This window comes from Myiozetetes cayanensis, unplaced genomic scaffold (genome assembly GCF_022539395.1).
Source record: "Myiozetetes cayanensis isolate MyiCay16 unplaced genomic scaffold, myiCay2020 scf5-8, whole genome shotgun sequence".
Classification (NCBI taxonomy): domain Eukaryota; kingdom Metazoa; phylum Chordata; class Aves; order Passeriformes; family Tyrannidae; genus Myiozetetes; species Myiozetetes cayanensis.
In genome coordinates, this window is record NW_026087742.1 from 25,283,385 (window position 1) to 25,298,701 (window position 15,317).

The 15,317-nt window shown below is 36.9% G+C and overlaps 1 protein-coding gene across 12 annotated transcripts in view; it reads left to right on the forward strand.

The window, feature by feature from the left end:
- Nucleotides 1–15,317, forward strand: part of STXBP5L (syntaxin binding protein 5L) — a 181,218-nt gene that overhangs the window by 130,628 nt on the left and 35,273 nt on the right. For 4 of the 12 annotated variants that reach the window (XM_050333880.1, XM_050333881.1, XM_050333886.1 and 1 more), the window contains exons 19-20: nt 1,380–1,451; nt 8,202–8,267. The exons of 2 other annotated variants lie outside the window; for them this stretch is intronic. In XM_050333880.1, coding sequence (XP_050189837.1) covers nt 1,380–1,451; nt 8,202–8,267 — 138 coding nt within the window. The remainder of the gene's footprint in view (nt 1–1,379; nt 1,452–8,201; nt 8,268–15,317) is intronic. 6 more of the 12 variants (XM_050333882.1, XM_050333883.1, XM_050333887.1 and 3 more) reach the window with 2 other exon arrangements.

Sequence of the window (15,317 nt, forward strand, 5' to 3'; positions counted from 1 at the left end):
TAGTTCATATGCTATTTTCTTTCTGTCTTCAGTAAGTTCATACCAATAAGTAAGACTTCAATTTAAACTTAAATGTATCTTCCACCAGGTACTTATTAATTTGAATAGTCAGTTTTGTTTAGAGAAGTGTAACACCAGGGAGATGTGTTATGTAGGTAGCACAAGTAGCTCAAATTAAGTACTTTGTTAGTGAACTAAAGCTCTTGGTATAAACTTAACAACATCCAGCTGGGCTCCATTTTGAAACTTGATGCTAAGAGGATCACATTTGTAAGTTGTAATTGTTATTATTCAATGTGTGTTAGAAATATTCGTGCTTCAATACATCTAAATTTTGCCATACATTGTTGGTTATTTAAAAATTTACTTGTATGAGAAAGAGTCAGAAAATAATCTATGTTTCAAGTCTTTTCACTAGGCATATTCCATAATAATATGCTAGAGTCAGACACAATTATGAAATGTGTTTTACATAGCTGTGAAGTTTTAGAATTAGATTTAAAAATCTCTTTGAAAATTTGGAGTTTTAAATCTAACCATAAAATTATAAAAGCAACAGATTATAGAGGGTTTATGGCATCAGCATTTTCATCAGCAGACCCTGCACTAAATCATCAATTTGTATTTCTCCACAGAGTCATGGGAAATCTTTTTTTAAATTGGGAATGTTTGCACTACAAACAGCAAGTAAAATTTAGAAAATAAAATGTAAGTCTTCAGGCCTACTTCTGTTCCTGAAAGACCATTTATCTCACTTTTTCTGCATTTAATCATGGCGAAGCTTAGTTCTCATCTGTGCCAAGTGTTAAATATGTAAATTTGGCACAGCTGAGGAGAGAAGAGACAAGCAGCTTCCAGCTACCTTCAGCTTCTCTGTCTGGTTTCAGCCAGCTTCACAGCAGCTCCCAAAGTAATTTGAGTAGCTCACCCCAAGCAACATCCGCAGAACCCTGTACAAAAGGTGGAGGGTTGTGCATGTAGAAAAAGCAGTTATCAGCACTGCAGCATGTGGGGTTTCTCTGTCAGGGACAGTCTGGGCCAATCCCTTAAGGAATGATTCCAGCTATGCAGCGCTGCTAGAAAGGAGCTCCCTGGGAATAAGTGACCGCTGAGAAGGAATACACACTTCTAGATTGCTCATAGAAACTATGCATCTAAAAAAACCCCTCAGCTGCTTCCTCACCATCCATCCCACATCCCTTACTTTTTTGATTATTTTTCTTGTTATATCTCCCAATTGGAAGGTAAGCATCTGCTGAAATTTTTTCACCTTGGCTGTTCTAGATGCTGGTTATGATATCACTTCCTTTCACTTTAGACTGTTTTTTCTCTCTTTCCTCTGCCTGCTGCTGATGCTGGTGTACTGGCATGTTCCAAAGACAACTTTTGCATGCGTGGCCTGTCTAACTTTTATCCAGATTTAACGAAACGGATCCGTACTTCCTATCAGAGTAAGTTCTATAAAGGTTAGGCAAATAGCTTTATCATGATTGGACTATGCCTGACTTAAACCCATGTGTTTGTGCTTCGTAATGTGTTTTTTAAACACATTCAGCATGCATGCAAATTTATTACATTTTATGATGTCAACCATGCTTAATTTTTTTGACAATTATCTTTATTGTACAGATATTCTTTTTCTTCCAAAAGAGTCAAACAGAAAACCTCAGTGTTATATGGACAGATTGGGCCTCAGAAATGATTTTTCAACAATGTTATGTTCTTGATGACAGTATCTTTCTTTGGTTTTCTATTCATTTCTGTGTACATTTACTTATATGAAGCATTTCTTGTTTTGCAATGGCACTATTTGGTTGTAGTTATCTATTAAGTCTTCCTTTTTTTCAGAAGAGCAATGTGGCTTAAGAGTGCACCCATTAAAGTGGGTGCTGTAAAATTTAAAATTTTAATCTTGGTTTGGCACTTGAATATTTGTCTTTGGGGAACCATCCCGTGCCTCTGATCTTTGATGGGGAATATAAAGTGGGCATAAAAATACATACATCAAAGAGAGCTATGAAAATTAATGTTTTTAATATCTTTAAATTTTGAATTATACTGATATGCAATTTAAATATTAGTATTCATCACTACAGAATGCAATGAACAAAGCTATAATTAATTTTGCAAAATTGACTGTTCAACAGATGAGCCGTATGTATCTTAATTAACTGCAGTGCTTATATGTAACTAGGTCTCTAGGATGCCTCTTATTCATCTCTTTTTAAAGTAGGTTTAACAGAACAACTGGATAGACAATTTTATGTTAAATATTCAGTATGGGCAAGATAAAGGAGTGGCAGTTGTTTTATCATCTCACATAAATATAGACTTATATATAGCTATTGAAATACATTTGTACATTTGCAGGAGAAAATCTGTTCCATCCCTCTAGCCTGATTTCTATGATTTTATTTCATATTAGTTCATAAAAGATGGTCTCCTTAGTTAAAAGATGAGTCCAGTTACAAATCTAGCAGTCCATAAAAAAGTTTGGTGTATGATATCTTAGACTCTTTTAGACTGGTCTTTCTGTTTTCCCATCTGTAACAGAGAACCCGAGAGACATCAGTCCAAGGTTTGGGGTTTTTCACATCTAAAAAATTTAATAAATTCTAAGGCAAAAAATTCCCAGTGTTTTGATTCAGAATTATGAACAGAGACCACAGAGTTTTTCATAACTGAAAATTTGTTGTCTTGTTTCCACCCCAGAATCAAAAATGTCCACAAAATTTTCCTGCATACATCATAACCGAAAGGTATGAGTCTGACTTGTAGGCAAGATCATTAAAAGCTTCAATTCTCTCCTTAAAAAATACTTGGTTCTTGATTTTGTTATTTGCTACTTATACAGGAGTATGTAATGTATAATCTGAAAGACACACAAGGCAATAAGATCAAGAACAGGACCAGAACTGTCATAGACTGAAAATATCTTGCTAAGTCATTCTCAAATTGTGCTTTGTTGTATGTCTTATCTGAGATGTGAGTTTTAAGGGGGGTATTAAGAGAGGATTTAGGATTTTGCTTACAGCTTTATCTCTTCTCGTAAGGGATGATGATGGGAAAAGTAAATTATTTTTGGAAATTGTGCAGCTGATACTATTATGACACAAGCAAGAGCAGTCATGTCGTAACATAAGCATTAGGTCTAAAGTTTTCAGGGTTGTATCTATGAAAATGGAAGTTAATGGGAAGATATATGAGTAGTAGATTAAATTAAGTAATGAACCAGGAAGATAATTTCATGAGGGTCAGTTTGAGAGAATGACTTGTAGGCATTGAAGTCAAAGAAGAGATTATCAATGAGCAAGATACTGAGACTTTTCTTGGTCGTTTTAGAGCTGATTTGCGGGAAGAACCAGTGTAATTTAGTATCCAGCCTGAATATGAGAGTTAGAGTGTGATGTTCTAAGAATGTAACCAATATAATGGATTAGAGTATCAGAGAATTCAGTGGTGCTGCTAGCTCTGTTGACATAGTGAAGACTTCAGTAAAAAAAAAAAAAAAAGGTAGGGGTCATCTTGGCAATGTTAAGTTCATACTTGGACACTTTTGAGTAGATTTTAGACAAGATTAGTACTCTAACTTGGATGAAAAAAATCCAAGTTAGATCTGTGTATTCATGAATCATGAGGGTAAAAAATGTGTGTATCTATAATTATTGTCATGTTTATACAAAAGAATCTCTTCAGTTCTTCATCCTAATCAAATGCTGGGTCAGAGAGATAAAGGAAGTTCAGATATTTCAGTCTGGGATGCCTTGAAACTGAAGAGAGAAAGGGGAAAAAAAAAACAAAACAAGCATCAGAGGAAAGAAGCACTACATTGGAGAAGAGAGGTTTTCCAAAGGAAAGACATGACACAGTCAACAATGTCAAGGACATCCAGTATGCAAAGCATGGTGGTGGAATAATTGTTTTGAATTTTAGCCAATAAGTCTATAGAGAGCTTGATAATGATTACATATGTAAGCTTGACTCAAATGCACCTAGAGTGGACTTACGGGATTAAAACAGCACATTCACTGGTTTGGGAGGTGAAAGTGGGAAAGGGAAAGCAAGAAAGGAAGAAATGTAGTCAGTTCTAGGTGATGGGAGTTCTGTGTGATGGGAGAGACTGAAATATAATTGTCCTATCATGGAAGCAATTTGAGGAAAATAATAGAAGCTGAGAGGAGAGTATGTGCAGAACTGGGGTTTGCTTTCTAGTGCTGATGCTAGTTCCATTTGCTGTAACATCTGCAGCTACCTTGCTTTGTAGCACCAATATAAGACAAGCTAAATAAAATCTCTTTGCAGTAGTGCAGAATTATGTTGTTGGTTGGTTTTATTTTTTTTTCTTCAGTTGAAATCAAGTTGAACGTGTTATTACCTGGTGGTGTGTAACATATATTCAAATATTAAAACAAGTACATTTACTGCATCTAGATAGATAATATTTGCAGCAGAATATAAAAATACCAACATGATGCAAAAGGAATTTGCATCTCCTCCTAGAAATTCATACCATCTGTTGGAAGAACAAGAAAATAAATAGCCCTTATGAAGCACCCAAAAATTTGTCAAGTTCAAAGAATGTTACCATACACTGGAAAATAATTTTCTTAATGAAGACCTTTCAGTGAGAAGTCCTTGTTCCTCCTTCAGGCCAGTCCCTTGAGAGAATTTCAGCAAAAATAACCTTGGTCTGACAGGAGGACCCAGAAAACTGTGTGTTATAGCCATTACATATCAGTAATTGACGCTTTAAATCACACCTAAGAAGCTAATATAGTTTGAGTTTGAAGTCAACAGCTATATTCTGAACTATTTTCCAAAGAATACATGCATACACACACACACATATATATGTATCTATATATATAAGCATATGGAAAACATAGTATGGTAATTCAGTGTGAAGATGATGGATTAGGGTAACACTGGGCTTACTTTTTGGCCTGTGATTTTTTATGATAATTTATTTATAGGAACATATATGGTGGCTTTGGGTACTTTAAAGTAGATGATCCATCTGAATCATTTAAACATAGAGATAGAAATTTAAAAGTTAAAAAATGATTACAAATTATGAGTTCATAAAAGTTGCTACTTCATACGTACTAGGCAATATATTTTTTGATCCTTTAATGAAGAGGAAAGGGTAATCACAGTTAACTGAAAAGTATGCATGGAACATGTCTTTAAAAGTGATTTAACGTCTTGTGTGATGTATTTGCATCTTGCACTATTTACTCGTGTAAACACACATTTGATTTGCTCAAATCAAAGCCAATTTCTTTATCATGTCAATGGGTATGTCTTCTCACAGGTGGTTCTTCACATTGCCAATCTCAGTTATTTGCCTTTAGTTTTGCTGCTATGTTCTTGCTCTAGGTGGACTCAAAATTTGCTGGGGTGGCATTTTATTTTGGCTGAAAATAGCTAAACTATCTTGGGGCACAAACTGTGCCTACAGAACTTCAAAATGGAAAGTGAAAATATTTTTGTAATCTAATTTCAGTAGCTGTTATAGTCTCTCAAACATTCAAGGGAAGATGAGGTCCGTGGAAGTATTTGTACATGATAAATTATTGGAAGTATTTAGCTTGGTTTCCTCAAAAAGGAAAGTCGAAAATGAGCAGTAGTACAAAGAACAGCTTGAGAGCTCCTCTTATCTCAAAGGGAAACAAAAGATGACATTTAGTGGAATCAAAGGTAACATATAAAAAATTACAAATTGATGTTTTTTCTTTTCTGTGAATGATGACTGCAATTCATTGCCTTATGAGGTCTTCAGAGTTTAGAATTTAGCAAAATTAAAAGAGACTTTGGACAAATGGGTGGGTAACGACAAGAACTTGTAATATTTCTAAGCAAGAAAGATTTATGGCAGGAGAAAATCTGTGAGTGGCAGTGCTTAAGCAAATCTAACTGTCTGAGATTAAGATAAAGGTTTTGTGCAGGGAATGTGGTACCACTTACATTTAACATAGGAACATATTACACTTCTCCTTTAAAAGCATCTATTGGTGGTCATTGTTAAAGGTGACAGTAGCTTGACAGCAAGTCTAGATTTGTAGAGAAGTTCACATGTTCACCATTTATAAATAGCATAACGTGAAATGTATCTTTAATGTTGTATGTTGTAAAAAGAATTCATGGTATTCTTACGGTGATTGCTCTTGGTTGGTGTGGTTTGGTGCATTTCCTGTTTAAGTCTCTAGCACCATAATTTATATTGAGGTGTAATATTGTTTTTCTGAACTCACAGTTAAAGAACAGACAAACAAACCAAACCAAAAAAACCACACCACACTATTTAGAAGCAAAATCTGACCTGGGATTTGACATTGTAACTGACACCAGTACTAACTATCCAAGGTTTAGAACATGATAAGGTGTTAAAACTTTAATATGCACTTAGAAAAGAAACACTGTAATATTTCATTTTATTCATCCAAGGTCTCTAATGCTATGCAAATGTGCCAAACTCTCTCCCACTGCACCTTGCAGACAGTTCTGCAGCAAGAATCAATTCTGTCCCAAATCTCTAGGTATGTAGAGAAACCTCAGGGTCAAGTAAAATTAAGATTTGCTGTAAGAGAACTGCACGTAGAGAGTCTCCCTAAATGATTGCCGTTTGTGAATACTCTCATAACATCAAAAGTGACTGGACTCATGATTGAAATATAAAATTCTCTCAGAGAATCAGAGAAAGATTCAAGTATATCTCTCAAAACAAAAGATCTCTGGTCTTCAACAATAGTATATAGTTTGTGATCTCTTGTGTTTTAAAAGTCAGGTACAAGTATGTCATTAATACTAACTTAACAGGTCAAATGAGCTGCTGCTTTTCCAAAGGGCTCTCAATGTTATTCTTGCACTCCTGCATTTTTATTAGTGGTAGGACCTTTTTTGTTCTGCTTATTGGGGCTTTGGATTCTCCCTAGTGCTTGTCATAAAGTTGTCAGTACCTGCGTTAAGATTCCATTGTTTTTAACACCAGAGAACAGCATTGGTGGCCAAATGGTAGCAGAATATTTTAAGACAAGAGTGTGTATGAATTTTAGAAGTAAGGGACCCAGGGCCTGAGAGTCCAGGAGTGGTAAATATTAAAACATATAATGTTTTGGTGCCAGATTAAAGCATACTGAAAGGTTCTTGTAGGATGTTTGATTTTCAGGAAACGACATGAGCAGCATGTGTGTAAATACAATATCAGTACAACAGTATTGTACATCTGACTGTGGGATGATGTTCACGAGGCCCTGACCTGAGTGCTCCGAGTCCACAGTGCCAACATATGTAGGTCTGGTGCTGGGTTTTCAGTCAGACCCACATAGCCTATGGCATGCAGTGCCATAGCTCCACATCACAAGGGTGAAGCCCTTGATGCAGGCCACAGGGCATTACGGGATACACAGGAAGGGTGCGTTTGAATAGGTGTGCCCGTGCCCAGGTCACCCACTCAGCAGTTGGTAAAGGATAGCATGAGCTCAGACTTTCCCTGCCTACTATGCCAAAAGGCATGTTTGAACTTGTTCATTCAACCTATGCCAAAGATGGATCTCAGTTTGGTCACAGAAACAAGGAGGAGCTTAAGCAGTATAGACTAGGGTTAATTTATATGTTGCTGTCTTCCATGTAGGCCAAGTTCCTCACAAATATTTATGAACAATATGTAAAGCGTCTTGTCCAAAAAATCTGTGTTATACTCAGATAGCATTATCAATGCCTCCATAACCTTTAAAGTTATCTATCTTGTGTGAATTCGTATAGAAGTTCCTAATATGGCATAGTAGTGGTTTTATTTTTTCCTCCCCTGTTTTAAGATTCCCTCCCTGCATTCTGCAGCATTTAAAAGCAGAGTTTCCACATCAGTTTGACAGGGGTGAATGAGTTTTATTTATATCACAGACTTTTACATTTTAAACTATACTTAACTTGTTTTGTTTTGTTAGGTATAGTTACTCTTTTCTATCCTGAGGCACTTGGAAAACAAATCTGAGTTAACAAGAGGTGTGATTTTTTTAAATCAAACCTAAATTTCAACAGTGACAGCCTGATAACTGCAGTTATCTGAAATAGATATTGCCCTCTCATTTCACACCATTCTTTTCTCCAAATTGACTGTAAAGTGCAGAATATCATCAACCTAGAAAGTTGAAGCATGCCCTGTTAGATTGTAACTTAACTCTTTAACTCCATTTTTTCAGGCCTGACTGAACTCAGTGACAGTCCAGTTTCCCTGGAGCTAGAGCGTTGCAAGTCTCCCACTTCAGGTAAAGGTGACTGGCTTCTCTTCCTGCAGTCTGTATAAGCCATTCATGTCATGCATCACCGTGTTTCATTAATCCCTAAGAAGTGAAGTGCATAGTTACAGTTCCAAAGAGAAGAAACTACTGGAGAAGTGCTTATTAGGTAGCACAGTAAAATCCTAAGCCTGTTTACTTAAAGAAAAATTAAATGTACGTGGTGCATCTTGAGGTTAACAGTATGAAAACATTTGAAATAACAGCATTGTGCAGGTATATTCCTATAATCTCCTATTAGAGGCTTGTTTGTCTATTTTCTTAAAAGGCTTTCTGATTCCTTTTTTTTTCCAGTAGGGAATCCTCATGATTTTTCACATATATATATATATATGTACAGGTAAAATGCATCTGTACATGTAGAGAAATTATTTGAATAACAGCAACATGGAGATGGTAAATTTTAACCATTAGAACCCACCAGTGCCTAAGTTATGAAATTTACAATGGAAGCAGAGCCTGAAATAAAAATATTCACTTATCAACCAACTGACCTGGCAGGGAAATCGGGGCCATTTAGAAATTTATAAATATTTCCCATTTTACCCATAGTCCTTCAGGAGGTGGAGTTCATCTCATTCCTTAGAGACTTTTTCTACAAGTGCCTAGTCTGCATTGATCTCTTTAACGTGAGTTTGCTGACTTAAAGATTGTTGCTTAGAGGTTTTCTACTAGCCGACTTTAAATGTGATGGAAAATAGGAGGTGTAGCTGTGATACATTAATTTTGCTTGTGGTGTGCATATCACAACTCTTGTCCTTGTAGTTTGGTAAGTATTGAGACATACTTTTCTTCCTCCCCTTAGTTATGATAACAAATTCCCACAAATATGCTATTCAAATCCTCTGTTATTGTTTCACATATTTTATTTTATTTTGACAGGACAAATTAATCTTGAATGGAGGCCACTAATTAGTAATTTATAAAAACCTGAAACTAATAAAAGTGTTTCCCTGATGTATCAAGAGCTCAAACAAAACAGCTGTTTTGAAATATGTATTTCCTTGTACTATTTTCAACCAAATTCTGTGGACATGGGAATATCAAAGTGAAATAGAGTATCATAATACTGGTATAAAACTAGGAGCTCAAATTCTTGAACAGGGTCTCAGAAACTCATGATATAGGCTTTAAAAGAAAACATTTGATAGCTTAGTATAATTAGATTATTTATTGTGTGGCTCACACTCAACTTTTCAATTTTCTCTTCAGAAATGAGCTAAAACCTCTCTTTTTCTTCTTACTGAAAACTAAGAGATCACTGAGTTGGTAAACATATGTGCATATTCTTAGCTTTATAATGATAACTGACTCCTATAGCACCTTACTTTTTCTGCGGTTAACTTCGATTTTTCATTCTGCTTGTGATCAAAAATAGCTCTCTTGGATAAATTTAAGATAATTTGCTTCAAAATTTATTCTGCTTTTCTGTTTTGAAGATCATTCAGCAGGGAAAACATGGCACATTTATGGGTGTTTCCTATTTTAGCACTTTCATGTCGTTTTCCAAGCTATATTTGACTCTCTAAAATGTGATATCAGGTGCAATTTTGTAGGCAGTAGCTATTCTTGGAACTGCTTTTTAAAACAAGAAGTTTCTTTTACTGTTACTGATATTAATTATTTTTTATAAATTAATTCAAAATTTAATTAATTTTTCTTTGGCATACCTGCTGTAAAATGGGGCAGAATCCAGTCTAATCAGCTTAAGTAACTGCACCCTCCAAGAACTTGGGAATGGAACTGTCTTGTGCTTATCAGCACAACCTTACACCCACATGTGCCTTTGCACTGACTAACATTTCTTACTCATAGAACACAACTACATACTTATAGATTAGTCAGGCAGAACCCTTCCCGTCTTGCCTCTGATCTGTTTAAAGTTCATGGCACACAAGCTCTGTAATGGAAGTGTGCTGTGTTCTGTAAGAGCCCCATGATATTTGTGTTCGTAAAACCAATGACCACCTTCCCCTGCTGAAAATAGACCAAGACTTCATCCTTCAGAAATTTAGCAGAAACAGAAAGAACACTTGACTGCTGAGAGAAGCGATTCAAGTTGCTGCCCAGCGAAGGTCCTACTGGGTATGACTGCATCACTGACCAATAAGGTTACAAAAACAGGAGGAAAAGAATTTGATTTATAGCAATTCATTCTGGTCGCCAGACCATGACAGCATTATTCTTCACCTGGCAGTGAAGTTCATGTCAGATACTGTCCCTGAGCATGCACAACACATATGCAAAGTGCAAACTGCTGGAGGACACTGTTCTGGAAGGCAAACACTGCACACATGATGGTGAGCACCTTCATCCTTAGTTCTGTCTGAAGGGGGATGATTTGAGGAACAACATTGCTGGGCTCATTTAGCATACTTTGAGACTCCAAGACAATGCCTAGGAAGAATCCCTGTGGCACCCTAATTGCCAGTGTAGACACAAGTAGTTTTACATCTAAGAGAGCTATTAGTAAGTTAGTCAGATTTCTGTTCCAATCAGGCCCACAAGAACAGTGTTGATAAAGGCTTCTTGGAGGACTTGAAAAATCTCCTGCCTTTTCATTTCTAGGTCTGATTCTGAACATTGCTTAGACTGGCTGAACACTCTTCTGAAAAATACATTTTGCCTGTAACATCCTACTGCTTGACAATGTTTTAACCTCTGACTAAGCTTCTGCAGAGCCAGCCTAGGACAACCGACTAATTCAGCTTTGTTGTTTCTCTTCTCCCCGCCTCAGTGAGGAATTAGGCATTTGTGTGTTCTATCATTGATACAAGTGTTGAAGAACTGAGAGACTCAGTGCTGAAGAGCACTCCTTGTTTCACAGGCAGGGCTGGTTTGTAATTCAGTACAAATCCAACTTCTTCATTAAGTAATATTTAACTTGTTTCACAAGACTGTCTTCTCAGATGTTCCTCCTGTACTGTTCACTAAAACATGGCTTTGCAGATGATGTAATTGGAAAATCAAATTCTAATTCTTTCAGAACAGAACATAAATCATTTCATTAAAAGTTTTCTGAAATTCACAGTGCCACACAGAGGGTAGCAGCAACTAAAGTACTACCAACCTTTCTTTTTGAGAATGGTAGGCAGAGGAGGGGGATAATCTTTCTTAATCACTGGTATCTTAATTAAGCTAATATTTAAATACTATAGTGATGCATTTCCATCACTATAAAAAAATTAATAAAGCTATTTGAAAGATCCTGCTTATTTTTTAATATCTGAGTGGTAGCAATTTCCACTGTAAATGTATTCTGGATAGAGGAATATTTATGGAATAACATTGGTGAAAACTGTGGAACAAAAATTTTAAAAATAAAAAGCCCCAAACACTTACATTACTGAGAACAGTAATGCCGCAAGGCATGCCATATAATGGTATCGGATGGCTTAACCTCAACAATATCTTATTCTTACTCCTGTATACCATGTTCTTTCAATAGAGAAAGTCAAACTGCAATTTGATTTTCGTTTGTAATTTGGAGGTCAAAAGTTAGGGCTTTGTACTACATTGACTCTACAGTGGCACATGTAAGCATGGTAGCTCTAAAACATTCATCACGTAAGTGGTGCAATATTCAATGCTTCAGTTAATTACTGTATAATGTATTACAGAAGTGTACCCATTCCGGTAAAGCTTACTTTATTTCTATCTCCTCATTAGGAAAACTTATTCAGGGCCTCTTAGGAGTATAATATATAGTATAAATAATTATGTATGAATCATTATGTATGTCCATTACTGTTCTAACCATTTGTATGCGACTTCATATTGAAGCATGTAATTGAGAACGCACTGTGAGCACAGGAAAATACAATTTTGATAGGTCATTTAGTTTTGTTGTGAGAGATGCAATGGACAGTTTAGACTTCTTTCAAAGAGTAGAAGGAAAGAATTTCATGAGTCTGTGTATAGGAGAGTGACTTCTCTAAAATGAAAATGTCTTTGTGTTTTTTCTCAAGAAATCACCTTCATATTGGAGGCTTGCATCAAAAATGGGTTTAAGACTATAAAGGTTAGAGAAGGCTGTGTAAAGATTCCCACAACTGATTCCCGTGAGCTTCAGAACAGGTCCCTGATGACAAGATTTTAAGTTTTTATACGTACTATGGTTTCTAAGTGCTGCCATCCTGATTTATTTCACTGGTTAAATCTGCTAGGATTAGGCCCATGACATGCCAACCTCCCACTTTCCTACATGAAGTGTTTTTTAAATAGCTTTCTTTCAAGAAGAATATTATTAAATTTCCAACAGTTCTTCTTTTATTAACTCGTGGGTAACTGCAGAGTAATGGAAGAAATTTGTTGCAGTTTGAAAATTATGTTCTACTGGAAAACAGCTAGAAAACTAGAAAGTAAATGTTTCAAAACATTTTATGTGCATGTAAAACATAGAATGCAATTTATTTTGAAACTTGATTATTGATAACACCACCAGCATAACCTTTCTACCTATTTATATTAAATTAAAAAGAATGCTTACTAGTCAGAAGGCAAATTAATAATTAAGGAGAAGTTAGCTCCTGCAGTTTGGATACAAGGTGCATTTTATCATTATTTCCCATATGTGAGGGAGTTTCTGATCAGATGAATTCATGCTTGCTTAAGTTCTTCAGAAGGGATGTGTATGCAGGGATTAGCAAGGAACAGGAAGCAGCATGAGCTGGCAGAGGGGAGAAAATGGGAACCTGGGTTTGGGCCGTGGTGTTTGGCTCAGGGGGAGCAGCAGAGGTAGCCCATGTGCAGCCCATTGCTCATAGCTCAGGGTTCAAGGGGGCCTGAGCTCACCAAGAGGGGCCAGCAGCTCCTGTGGACAGGGAAGACAGGAGCTAAAGCAAGGGAGCAGAGCAGCTGTGGGGAGGGTGACCAGGGTCGAGCACAGCCTGGTGATCGCCAGCCCCACCCAGGGACAGGAGAGGATGTTGGTCTGTAAGTCCAGGTCTGAATCAGCGGGTACTCTCCTTGAGGCCACCAAAGAAAAAGGGCAGTCTCTACATTGGCTCTGAGCACCAGAAGGCAACCCTCCAGGACCTTACCGTGTACCTTGTCCAATAGCTAAATATTAGGCTCTTAAACCCCTTCTTCAGCAGTGGAGACTGGAACTGGTGTTTCAGCGTGTTAGTCAGAAACTCCCTAATAGAAAAAGACCTGTATAAAGTCACCCTCATTTTCAATAATATTAAAATCTGTGACCACAGTTCTGCTGTAATAGCTGAGGGAAACACACCATCGAATGTCATAGCTGTTTGTTGGTTGTGCCTTGGTGTTTTCATTGAAAGACTGATAGGAACCATATGGCAACAAAACAGAATGTTGTCAGGTCGGAAGACCTGGGTGCTCAGCTTAGCTAGCTGCTAGACTGTACCTGTGAACTCTTTCTCATCCCACACTTGAATAATTTGACTGTTAACACTTTAAGCTCTTTTGGGCAGGGACTGTCTTGCCTTGCACTGTATCACAATTTGTGCTGTCTGCCTCCAGCATGAATATAAACAAATAATGGTAGCAAACAACTCTGCTAGCCTCGTGAACATTTATACCCTACTTCATTCTTAAGGTAAACTGTTTCTCAAAAGCTCTTTCTCAGCAAGATAGGTTTCCATGCATGATCCTCCTTTGTGATAAATGTAAAGATAGTAAACCATGCATGATTTAGGTATTAAAAATAAGTTACATAAACTGTTCAGAATGTGAATATTATTAATAGAAAGCAATATACCGTTTTAATCACAGTAAAGCATGAAAGCAACCAGCTCCTTCTTTTGTTTTCACCCTCAAAGATGAGGTCTGGGGACAGTGATCCATTCTGTGTCCTAGCACAGCCAAGTCCAGCTGTGGGATTGCCACGTGAAGAAGACACGCAATTGTTGCGTGGCAGCTGTGGCAGCTCCCAGATCAAGGCTCTTTAGAGTCCTTCAGAGGAGTCAGAAAGTCCATACATTGCATGTGCTGTATGAGCCTGCACTCTAAAAGCTGGGAGCTGTTTCTTGCAGTTCAGACGTATGTATAAACATCTGGGAACAGCTGTCGCATATAACACGAGACATGTAATTCCTGTTGTACACAAACACCTGTAAAATAGAAATAGAAAAGGTTAGACTACCGATTTGCAAAGCTCAAAGCCAGCATGATGACAGCACTGATGAAGCTCTTTGGTGTTAAATGCAGCTAGGTTTTATAGCTCTGAAATATTCTAATCTAAATCCTAGTCTGTTAATAAGGTGTTCTACAGTTTTTCTTAGGAATTGCTTATCCTTTTCAGAGGGCTGGTTAGGCCAGATGTTGTCCTTTCCTTTAAAGGAGATTATATCTCAAGTGATGCTTCTTTTCTACAGCAAAGCACTGATTTTCTGGAGCAGCACCCTCCATTCACAGTCTGAAAGAGTATGTGACAGCTGCTCAGACAAATGGAATGGTTTTTAAAGGCTGCTCTGAAAATCAAGCTGCCCTTTGTGTGAGTGCCTAAAATGGATGTAGGACCCTAACATTTGGTATCCAAATTAGAGAATTTCATGTTATAGTGTTAGGGATGTATATTTTTGATATCAGGCTGTCCTGGAGAGATTTCTTCACCTTGTCCCAAGTTAAAGTGATGGCTACAAATGGGTTACTGGGAGGGCTATGCTGGTTCTGCTGATAGCAAAATGTTGCTCAAGAGTCTCGTGGACTCTCCTACTCATCACTGAAGAGAAAAACATCTAACATAGGTGCTGGCTTATGTTTACTTCTGCCACATTGCAGGCTTTGTAGTTTATGACACTGCGAAAGAATAAAACAGAAATTTTTTTTAGGGATTCTGTGACTTAAAATGGTAAGTGGCTGTTCTGGGCATCCTTCTGACCTAAAAGCTTACTAAATAAAAATTACAAAGAATTTGTTCCTTGTATTCATATGTCCCAGTATTCCTGTCACCATGATATTCATCATGTGGAACTTTCTTTATGTTTGATTGTTCACTTCTAGTAACAGACAGTATGGGTAAGGGGTAAAAGCCAGAAAAACAAGTGAAAAAAA